The 11,927-nt window shown below is 47.9% G+C and overlaps 1 protein-coding gene across 1 annotated transcript; it reads left to right on the top strand.

Moving 5' to 3' along the window:
• Positions 1–1,882: 1,882 nt before the first annotated feature.
• On the top strand, positions 1,883–11,510 carry TRIM15 (tripartite motif containing 15; the record flags this gene model as incomplete). The annotated part of the gene is made up of 7 exons (XM_081245938.1): positions 1,883–2,251; positions 4,342–4,437; positions 7,156–7,386; positions 8,155–8,177; positions 9,641–9,756; positions 10,105–10,137; positions 10,993–11,510. The coding sequence occupies 7 exons, from the start codon at positions 1,883–1,885 to the stop codon at positions 11,508–11,510; spliced, it is 1,386 nt and encodes a 461-aa protein (XP_081102064.1).
• Between the last annotated feature and the right edge of the window lie 417 nt (positions 11,511–11,927).

Below are 11,927 nucleotides of genomic sequence, written 5' to 3'. Positions count from 1 at the left end.
CAGAGCAGTAATGCCACCCCAGCCTCCCTGAAGTATGACCAGCTGTCTCCAGGGAGATTGGAGGTATCAGCCAACCCAGGGGAGTGTGGGGACCCAGATAAGGCGCTGTGCCCAGGGCAGGGGTGGTGAGACAGGGCACAAGCAACTTCACCAACCGGCCTGCCATAGGCTTCCAAAGGGGTTGGAATGTACTCTGTCTGGGGGAGGAGAAAGAAAAATAACAACAGCCATCATTTATTTACGATGGCCATATTCCTCACGCTAACGTAAGCAATTTAAACATACGATCTTATTTATTCCTCCTGTCTGCTCTGTAACGTTGGCGCTATTAAGATATTAGCTGGGCTCAGCCAGGTTACTTAGCTTGCTCAAGGCACACAGGTAGGGAGGTGGGAGGCCATAATTTACACTCAGATCTGTGAGTCTCAGAGCCGTGCTGTCCAACAGAAATACAATGTAAGCCACGTGTACAATTAAAAGATTCCCAGTAGCCATATTTTAAAAAGTAAAAAGTGAAATTAACTAATATTTTATTTCGCCCCAAATAGTATCAACATGTAGTCAGTAGAAAAAATTAGTCATGAGACATTTTACATCATTTTTATTTGTTGTTAAGTCTTTAAGAAGGGGCATATTTTACACATACGGGACCAGCCACATCTCAATGCTCAGCAGCCTCATGCAGTTGGAGGCTCTTGTGCTGGACAGTGCAGCTCCAGGGGCTTTACTCTTTGGGGCAGAGGGAAGGTGATGTACAAAATAGTTGGAGTGGAAAGGGAGCGAAACACGGTGGGGTGCTGATCATCCAGTGGGAGAACGGAAGGAGATTTCCTTGATTTTATCCACAGATGAAGGTGAGTGGATGAAGAACCATGGCTGTTTGATCATTGTCTTGGCTGGCAGTTCAGGAAGGGCACGGGCTGGAAGCCAGGAGACTTGGATTGACCCTAGCCTTGCAAGTTTCTAGCTCTGTGACCTTGGGGAAGTCACTTTACCTTTCAGTTTACATTTCCTGTAATCATCACCTGCCCCCAAGCACTGTTTTCAGATTGGATGTAATAATATGAAAATACTAAGCCTTAGATAAATGTGGTTGAACCTGTTTATCTTTTTGATTAACTGAGTTTTCTAAATTATATCAACATTGTGTTATGCTTTCTTGCCTTCTCCCCGCTGCAGTTAAAAACTAAAATTGAAGTACAATGTTACCCAAACTCCAGTGGGGACACTGGCACTGGAAGGTGGTGGGGGGTAGGAGTTTAGGAGAGACCAGCCAGAGTCGAGGAGCTGAGATAGGGAAAGGAGGGTGGAGGAAGGGACCCGGTGAGTGATCATCACACCTGTGGCATCTGAGCAGAGCCCCCGGAACAGAGTCCCCCCCGGAAGTCAGCATCTCCCACTCCGGCTGGACTTTGCCGCTGTGTGCACACCTCAAAGCCAGAAGTTTATGGCTCCCACCTGCTCAGCCGGACAGGAAGCAGCGTCTCCTCCCCAATTCCCCCCACCCCACTGTGGTCAAGGGCGGGGTTCCAGGAAACCCCATCTCCCTGTGACCTCATGGCGCGTTCTGCTCCCCACCCCAGGAGCCGGAAGGACCAGAAGGAGTGGAGAACTGGCTGACGGGGCCACTGTTGGGAAATGCTGGGTAATTTGAGATGCCCTGGAGTTTGGACCCGCTCAGCTAATAGGTGGTGGGCAGGACTCTGGGAAGCACAAGAGGTGGAGCCAGGTGGCTTCTCTGTCCGGACACTCCTGCCTTCCCCTCTCTCAGCCTCCCATTCCTTTCCCTCTGTGACTCGTAAAAGTGACTCCATTTCAGGGAAAGAGGATTCGTGTGGACTGAGGCAGAAGCCTCAGTGGACGGGCTGGGGAAGGCACCATGATGCCCTCCACCCCCTCCCACAAAGGGGCCGCCTGTTCTGAGTGCAAAGGGCCCCTGGAGGATGCAGTGACCGCCACCTGTGGACACACCTTCTGCTGGCACTGTCTCCCCCCACCCTCCCCGATGGGTGCCCAGCCCTCCGGCAGGGTCCTGCTCTGTCCCCTCTGCAAGGAGAAGAAGCAGACCGAGACCCTCTTGGTCCCCGTGCCCCTGGGCCCTCCGGGGGAGACTTACTGCGAGGAGCATGGTGAGAAGATCTACTTCTTCTGTGAGAATGATGCCAAATTCCTCTGTGTGTTCTGCCGGGAGGGTCCCTCCCACCAGGCCCACGTCGTGGACCTCCTGGACGAGGCCATCCAGCCCTACCGGGTAAGAAGGGTAGGGTCAGCTTGGGGCTGTTTGAGGCAGGACAGTACCCCAAGGTGGTGAAGGGAATAGGGCGGGGATCTTCATGAAGGGCACAGCTTCCACATCAGGGGACCCCTGGCTGTTGGGACCCTGGGGCAGTTTCAGACTGAGGGGGATGTGGTTCCTTCCACTTGGATGCGTGGCCTTTCACGTCTTGGGGAAATTCAGCTCCAGCTCTGAGAAGACCTCGCGGTGATGGAGCACAGGGAATTGTAGCCATGGCTTCACTCTCTAGGGAAGGAAGGAGAGCAGGCTGTCCTGCAGGTCACGGGCAGGGTGGCCTTTGTCTCCCTAGATCCAGACTGGATATGGGGTCTAGCAAGGCCCTGACTGCTGGAGCTCAGAGGGAAGACAGGGATGGGGAAGGCATCCAACAAGCACTGCTCTTCTTTTTGAGAAAGGGAGGTGTGGCAGTACAGCAGCCCATCTGGTCTTGGGGACATTATGCACTCCTGTCTGCCCCTCAGATCTCTCTCTTGTCACTCAGTCACCAGGTCTGGAAGTGGCCTCCTCAGAAATATCTCTCATCTTTCCCTCTGCATTTCCCCCACTGCCGAATTCAGGCTCTCACCATCTGCCACCCAGAGGCTCCAACAAGGTCCCTATCTGCATTCTTACCTTTCCCCTCACCCTCCAAACTGCTGCGAGGCAGAGCTTCCCAAAACACAAAGCCCATAATGTCATTGCCCTGCTCACAATCATTCTGTGTATCCCTAGTGCCCAAAGAAATCTCAAGTCTTTAGCAAGTCATTCAAGGCCACTTGGTGTCGGGATCCTGCCTTTATCTGTCAGCCACCCTGCCCAGGCACCGTGTGTCCAGACAAACTGACCGTTATGTACCTGCTGTTTGCTGAATTAACACTCTTTCCTGCTTCTAATACTATTCTGAATGTGAAAAGCTTTCCTCCTGGAAAGCTCTCCTCTCCCCTGACTCTTTTTTTTTAAAGCCATTTTACCAATATTTAAGTGTACAGTTCAGAAGCATTAAGTACTCTCCTCCCCCTCTCTTACCCAACTGGAAATTTATCTTTCAAGGCCCACTGTAGCCGGCTTCTGCTTTCGACAAACTTCCCTTGTCCCTACAGGCAGAATTGTCCCCTCCACTGTGCTCCCATCTCACTGTGTGCACACCTTGATTATTGCATTTGTCCATTTGTATTTTTTTTAAACAAGTTTCTTTTTTTTTTTTTTCTTTTTTTAAATTTTTTTGCGGTACGCGGGCCTCTCACTGTTGTGGCCTCTCCCGTTGCAGAGCACAGGCCCCGGACGCGCAGGCTCAGCGGCCATGGCTCACGGACCCAGCCGCTCCGCGGCATGTGGGATCTTCCCGGACCGGGGCACGAACCCGTGTCCCCTGCATCGGCAGGCGGACTCTCAACCACTGCGCCACCAGGGAAGCCCTCTTTTTTTTTTTTTTTTAATTTAATTAATTTATTTATTTATTTTTGGCTGTGTTGGGTCTTCACTTCTGTGCGAGGGCTTTCTCTAGTTGCGGCGAGCGGGAGCTACTCTTCATCGTCGTACGCGGGCCTCTCACTGTCGCGGCCTCTCTTGTTGCGGAGCACAGGCTCAGTAGTTGTGGCTCACAGGCCTACTTGCTCCGCGGCATGTGGGACCTTCCCAGACCAGGGCTCGAACCGTGTCCCCTGCATTGGCAGGCAGATTCTCAACCACTGCGCCACCAGGGAAGCCCTGTCTGTATTTTAATCACTTGTGACCGACTCCATCTCTAGAGGGTGGTCTTTTTTTCCTAATATATTTATTTTTATTTGTTTATTTATTTTAGTTTTGGGCCGTGCTGTGCAGCTTGTGAGATCTTAGTTCCCCAACCAGGGATTGACCCCAGGGCCCGGGCAGTGAGAGCACCATGTCCTAACCACTGGACCGACAGGGAAGTCCCGATGGTGGTCTTGTAGGGACAGGAGCTGGGCCTTTTCCACCTTTGAATTCCTCAGCACTTAATGGTGTGCCTGGAACATGGTAGACAATTAATACCTGTGAGTTGAATTATGAATTAAGCCACCTCTTTCTGCCCATTCTTCTCTCCACAGGACCGTCTCAGGAGTCGGCTGGAAGCTCTGAGAATGGAGAGAGATGACATTGAAGACATGAAAAGCCAGGAAGACCGGAAGCTCCAAGTGCTCCTGGTAAAGGCCACATCACTGGCCGCCTTCTCCTTTGGGGGTTTTCTTTTTTTTTTCTTTTCTTTTTAATTAATTTCAACTGTTTGATTTCTATTTGGTTGTTTTCCAAATATGCTTTTTCAGTTTTCTTTTTTTTTTCTCTCTTTCAAATTAATGATTTTTCCTATTATTCCCATTGTCTTTAAACCTTTTAAACATATTTCTAATATGTGAAGTTTATGTGATATTTAATTTCTTCTGACCCTTCATCCTGTTAGCTTATTTTCTTGTGAGCTTTCCTTGCGGTTCTCACATTTGGGGATCCCACATCTGGGGTGTCTCCAGTCAGCACCTTTCTTTCTTTGTTCCGAGGGGGCAGGGTGGATGGTCCACATAGGAGTGAGGGCCATGTGATCAGCCAGTATCTGGAAGGAGCACTGGCTTCTCAGTTTGATCACTCCTCTGGATCCTTCTCTTGTTTACTTCTGGTCCTAAGAAGTTCCCAAATTTTCCCATCAGCTCTGTTGGACATTTTAAGGATTCTTGTAACTTTTGAGAATTTTCAGTTGTCTGCATTAAATGACTTTTGGGAATATATATAATTTTGTTCTAAAACATCAAATATCCACCTAGCATCCATGAGTAAAATATTTCACACAGACATTTGTGACAGAACAGTGTCTTGTAAGAAATCCTGATTTTCTTCATTTAGAACACTGCTCCCCCCCATATATCATATGATAACGTTGTTATTTGTAGAGTGTAACTATTTTCTTAATTCTTGAAAGTGTTTTTATGTTTTGCACAAATTTCTGAAGTGATAATCCTCCACTCTAATGAATAACACATGTACATGGCCAGAATTACTGTTTTTCTTTTCTTTCTTGTAAGGGTGCATTTTTCTCCCCCAACCCCAGTTTTATTAAGGTATAATTGAGAAATAAAAATGCATATGCTTAAGGTGTGCAACATGATGTTTTGACATATGTATACATTGTTTTCTGTAACATTAAGGTAGTTTTGGTGGAATTAGGTGAATTTAGTCTTTTGTCTCTAGTTTCAATGCTTCCTCCTTTGCATTTCTTTGACTCTGTAAAAGTAATCTCAGTTTGGATTTTCTGTCTAAAACAGTAGCTATTTAAAATGATCCTAAGTTCAATTTTCATACAGCTAGGTAGTACTTATTGGTTATACATTAACTGATGGTTTTTAAAATTATTATTCCCAGTGCTGAGAAAATATGACCTGTAGGATTTCATAAAGTTAATGGCACATTTTTTAGGCCTAAAACCTTGCAATGTTAAATAATATTTTCTGAAATATTAAATGTTAAATAATATTATTTGAAAATAATAATTTAATTTAATAACTTGATTTATTTGAAAATAATAATTTTCAAATAGTATTTGAAAATTATGTCCATATTCCATTTAGTGCTCAAAAACACGTTTCATAAGTCTACCTGACTAGTCAAACTTCAGAATAAAGTTATTTGACACTTTATTTATTTGTTTTTAAAATTCACTTTATTTAAACAAAAACAATTTACCCATTTCTCCCACTTGGAAATCCCCATTTAGGGATTTTCTTAACAGACTCTGGGGAAGCTTGTTGTCTAGTATCCATTGCCTAGCTGGGAAGAACGTGTCGACTGTTCTTATTCACCTCCCTGCCTCTGCAGAAGGGCATTTGGGGTCAAGGTTATGGAATCCCAGAACATGAGAGCTGGAAGTGGTTCTGACATCTTCTACTCCCGGATCCGTCTTGCCAGCCATTATTTTTCAGAGCAGAAAATTGATGTCCAGAAAAGTGCTGCTCCCAAGGTCAGACGGCAAAGCCGTCTCATAATGAAATGGCTAGAGCCTGGGTCTCTTGACCCTTAGTCCATTGCTCTTCCCATTACAGTCTGTCTGCCTGAAAGCATTGCCTGCATGTAGGAAGCTTGGGGCCAGAAAGTGTATATCAGTGTCACATTCCAGTACTGACCACAAGGCTGACCCCGAGGACAGTAGGCTGATGGTGAGGTGATATCTGCCTCCCTCCCATCTCTTCTCTCGTGCTACAAAATTTTCCGGGAGGAAATCCACAGTGTGGGAATTTCTGGTCCCTTGACCAAGGAGACAGAGTTTGGGGACAGGAAGGTGTCTCCAGCATCCCTCAACTCCCATCAAAATATGCCCTGTAGGGCTTCCCTGGTGGCGCAGTGGTTGAGAGTCCGCCTGCCGATGCAGGGGACACGGGTTCGTGCCCCGGTCCGGGAAGATCCCACATGCCGCGGAGCGGCTGGGCCCATGAGCCATGGCAGCTGAGCCTGCGCGTCCAGAGCCTGTGCTCCGCAACGGGAGAGGCCACGACAGTGAGAGGCCCACGTACCGCAAAAAAAAATAAAATGCCCTTTTCGCTTCAATTGCTCTCTAAGAGATCATCTCCACCTGACTCTAGGGATGGTATGGGAGGGTTAGGATGGTATTGCAGATGTGGAAGGATGTTTGAAAAGTTCAACATGGCTCTGAGAGTATAATGTGCATTATTATTAGAATCTCTAGGTGAGACAAGAGCATCGCCCTCATCGTTGGTAAGTTTATCCTGACACCTACCTCCTTGTACCACAGTATTATTTGGGAGAATGAATCTTGGAACTAGTTACTCCTTATCCCTTTTAATCAAGTTCATAGATGATCCTCTGGGAGCCCAGCTCTGTGAGCTTCTCCCTAATCATGCCTGTCTTTCTACCCCTCGTAGACTCAGATTGAAAGCAAGAAGCAGCAGGTGGAAGCGGCTTTTGAGAGGTTGCAGCAGGAGCTGGGGGAACATCAGCATCTCCTGCTGGCCAGGCTGATGGAGCTGGAGCAGCAGATCTGGAAGGAGAGGGACGAGTATATCGCGAAGCTCTCTGAGGAAGTTGCCCGGCTTGGAGCCCAGGTCAAAGAGCTGGAGGAGAAATGTCAGCAACCAGCAAGTGAGCTTCTACAAGTGAGAGACCGCCCACCAGCTCGTGGGAAAGGAGAGGGAGTCCACAGGAAGGGGACGCCATATTGGGGGCTGGAAGATGCTGGAGAAAGACAGGAAAGGGAAGCGGAGATGACTTCTAATGAGAGGGACTGATGGTTATTGGGTTCCTTCGGCCCAGAGAGGTTACGGAGATGTAGTCCCAAAAAGGTTGGATGACTTTCCCGTGTCACACACCATGGTCACGCCAAGGGCTTTGGAGTGAACTTTGTAGTCAAGGGCTTGAGCGTCAGCTCATCTAGCTGTGTGACATTGGCAAATCTTGTAACCTCTCTAAACATGGGGATAGTCATAGCACCTCCCTCACAGGGTTGTTGCAAAGACTGTAAAAAAAAAAAATTCATGCAAAATGTTTAGCGTAGTCCCTGGCTCACTGAAAGGACTCAGTAAACAGTGCCTGTTGTGATTATCATTATATTATCCTGTTTCACATCAGGTCTGTCTGATAACTGAAGGCCTGGTCCCTGCTAACCACCATCTCCTAATTGTTGGAGGCAGAACACACTCCTAGGATGAGGCTGAGACAGAGGAAGCAGCTCAGATGAACTGACAACACAGTCCCACATAAGTATGGAAGCATGATGTGAATGAACAGTCTGATGAGTAGGTAATTAGAAAGATCACCTCTCTGGAGGAGGCGAGTTTTGAGCTGATATGCTAAGGAAGAAAGGATGTACAGAATCCCTGATGGGAAGGATGTGTGGAAACTAAGTGTATCTTTTTCTTTTGTAGGATGTCAGAGTCAACCAGAGCAGGTAGGGCCCACTGCCCAGTCCCACCTGCTTTACACTTGACATTGAGACTGAAGGGGGAGGGGCACTCACTGACTGCCCCCACCCCGCCCCCACAGGTGGCTACTCAGAAAAGCAAAAGCACTCCGACACATACACTTTCATCCACTCACACATAAACAGCCCCAATTTACTAAGGTTTGTATTCTAAGGTTCCTTTTAAAACTGATTGTTTGGTATTGGGGACTCACATTTTTCCCTGGGAAGTGAAGTTATAAATAATAATTACATTAGGCTGATCCAGGAATATTTTATTTAATCCCTGAAATTATTAGTGCTTAAGTCAGGTTTGTTTTTTTTTTTTTTTTTTGCGGTACGTGGGCCTCTCACTGTTGTGGCCTCTCCCGCTGCGGAGCACAGGCTCCAGATGCACAGGTTCAGCGGCCATGGCTCACCGGCCCAGCCGTTCCGCGGCATGTGGGATCCTCCCAGACCGGGGCACGAACCCGTGTCCCCTGCATCGACAGGTGGACTCTCAACCACTGCGCCACCAGGAAGCCCTTAAGTCAGTATTTAACACTGTTTAAAATGTCAGTCTAAAAAAATAAATAAATAAATAAATAACCTAAGGGGAAATATTTTGTATAGAATATGATAAGCACAAAACTTGGGAGGACCAGTCTGTTCTTTCAATCATTTTTCCCACTCAACTTTCCCATTTCTTCAAAATTGCAAATGTTACAATAAAAGGACAGCAACCAGCAGCTGAGAGGCATTACTAATAGCAGGGCTCCTTTCCTTTCTAAGCATCAGCAGTCTGCCGTGGGCTGAGCAGAGACACAGCAGCTGGGGAAGACTTCTCATATACTGTGTGCCCATGTATGTGTAGGGGGGCTGAACTCAGCTGTCCATGAATCAGGAAGTTCTCTAAACATACTTTCAAAGAGTGTCAGAGATTTAGATCTAGAAGGGCCTTCAAGGTCTTCTGGTCTGATGAAGAAGCTAAAACCTAGAGGGGAAGTGCTTGCTCCAGGTCACACAGACTGACAAGCAAAGACTGAGCTGGAACCAGAATTGAGGGCTTTTTCACTGCAGTATAGGATTTCTTTCATCTCCTTTTTTCAATCCCTTTCCCTTTGTACTAAACGGCACACAAATTAGACTGTGTAAGGCTGTTTTTCAAATGGTACTGTACCGCCCTCTAGCGGCTAGTGATCTCTTCCCTTTTGGTCCCCACAGGTCCATTCTCTTAAAGCACCTACCTCTAATTCTTGAGGAGAGGTTACCATTTGTTCCTCTTAGGTCTAGCTGAAATGCTCTTGCTTTAGTAGCTACACATTTCCAGCAAAGATAAAGGGATGATACTCAATCTAATTATTCACCACAGATGCCAAGATTCTTTAGTCTGATTTTAGCCTCATTGGGTCTGGATGACCCAAACATTATTTTTGGAATTAGAACCTAACTGGTTACCAACTTGTCTGCAGGTATGAGATGAAGACTTTTGTGAGTCCAGAGGCCATTTCTCCTGACCTTGTCAAAAAGATCCGCGATCTCCACAGGAAAATACTCACCCTCCCAGAGATGATGAGGGCATTCTCAGGTAAACCCGAAGGGGCAGCAGCTTTCCCCATTCCCATCAGTTGCCCATCTGCCTTCCATCCAGTTCCATCTTTCCCCACCTTCCAAACCTGGCTCAAGACATCTTCCATCCCTTAGGCCCTCCTTTAGTGATCCCACTCTGCCCAGGGAGACCATTCCCTCGAGCATCTCCTCTCCCCAAGGACTGGCACTGCACTGAGAGGCAGGAAGGTGAGGACTGCATCTCTTTCATAGCAGAAGCCGAGTCTTCTCCTGTCCCTGATCTCACATTGTTCCCAGGCCACACCACCCTTTTGGGTGCCTATAAGAAATAATAAGTCACAGATCTTTCTATTTTTGCTTCCCTCAGAAAACTTGGTGCATCATCTGGAAACAGATACAGGTAAACACTTGGGGGCTTCGGGGGCTGTTCTTTCCTTTATCCGTTTGTGAATTCATCCTTTCAATCCAAGGCAGCAAACAGAACAATTAAAGATATGAACTCTGGAGCCCGATTGCTTGGGTTCTCTATTCCAGCTTTTGCTCGTTATGAGACACTAACAAGTCATTAAGCCTCTTTGTCCCAGTTTCTTTATCTATAAAATAGAAAATGTAATAGTACCACCCCACAAGTAGCTGAAGATAAATGAATTCATGTATGCAAAAAGCTTAGTATGATACCTGGCACATAGTAAGTGCTCAATTAATATTAGTTACTTGTATAGATATTATTTATTCAAAAATATTTATCAAGTGCTTGGGGTTTTTTTGTCCAACATTGTGCTGGACTCTTTATTGACTTGGACAAATATTGAACAATTTTTAAAATAGCATTTACTTTTAAATTGGTGCTTAATTTAGAAACTATTCCCAAAACATCACCTCATTCTGCTTCTCAAATTAATGTGCAGAAAACTCACCTGGGGATTTGTTAAAATGCGGATTCTGATTCACTAGGCCTGGGATGGGGCCCAAGATTCTGCATTTCTAACAAGCTCCCAGGCACAGCGGATGCCCCTGGTCCATGGACCCCACTTTGAGAAGCAAAGCATTATAGCACAGCACCACTTGAGGGTCAGGTAGAGCTGTCATCCTCTGCCTCCTGGAACAAAAGGGGGAACTGATGTTCTGAGAAGCCGGGACAATGGCAGGCTGCACAAGGCCGGTGCTCCTTCTGCCTTGCACTCACAGCACACGTGCTCTAGGGGCATTTTTTGTGCCGCCAGCTCTGTTGATGGCCACGCCTTCCTCCCAATAGGGGTTGTCACTCTGGACCCTCAGACCGCCAGCCAGAGCCTGGTCCTCTCCGAGGACAGGAAGTCTGTGAAGTACACCCTGCGGAAGCAGAACCTGCCCGACAGCCGCCTGCGCTTCGAGGGTCTCCCGGTGGTGCTGGGCTCCCCCGGCTTCTCCTCGGGGCGCCACCGCTGGCAGGTGGAGGTGCAGCTGGGGGACGGCGGCGGCTGCACGGTGGGGGTGGTCGGGGAGGAGGTGAGGAGGAAAGGGAAGCAGGGTCTGAGCGCCGAGGAGGGTGTCTGGGCGGTGATCCTCTGCCACCAGCAGTGCTGGGCCAGCACCTCGCCGGGCACCGACCTGCCGCTGAGAGAGATCCCGCGCTTCGTGGGCGTCTCCCTGGACTACGAGGCGGGGCGCTTGGCCCTGCTCAACGCCGAGACCCAGGCGCCCATCTTCACCTTCACCGCCTCCTTCTCCGGCAAAGTCTATCCTTTCTTCGCTGTCTGGAGAAAAGGTTCTTGCCTTACTTTGAAAGGCTGAGGCTGAGCGTCCGAAGGGCGGTGCAGCGCCCGGGGATCCAGCTCCAAGCCCTGGGCGAGTCGTCGTGCCCAAGACGGCGGGAGGACACGGGATCTCCGAGTCCCTGTGGCTTTGTAATTTTTTCACTTTATTTATCTTATGTCCTTCAACTCCCTGACGTTCCTGGTCCCCTCTGCTGACGCTCCTGCCTTCTGTGCACCTCCGAGTGGAGAACCAGAGGCAGGCGGGGCTGTGCCCAGGACACCAGCAAAGCTGGGAAGCCAGTGGGTCTTTAAGGGGAAAAAAAATCTAAAATAAAACTGTTTAAAGCTTCAGAATAACCGTCATGGGAAAAAGCAGAATTTTGTGGAGTTTGCACTAATTTTTTCAGTTGCCTGTTTTTATTTGGGCTTACACATGGAGATACTTCCGCCTTTA

The sequence above is a fragment of the Mesoplodon bidens genome (assembly GCF_964165515.1).
Source record: "Mesoplodon bidens genome assembly, chromosome: 10".
NCBI lineage: Eukaryota > Metazoa > Chordata > Mammalia > Artiodactyla > Ziphiidae > Mesoplodon > Mesoplodon bidens.
Note: the sequence above shows the minus strand (reverse complement) of the source record. Positions and strands in the feature narration are given on the sequence as shown.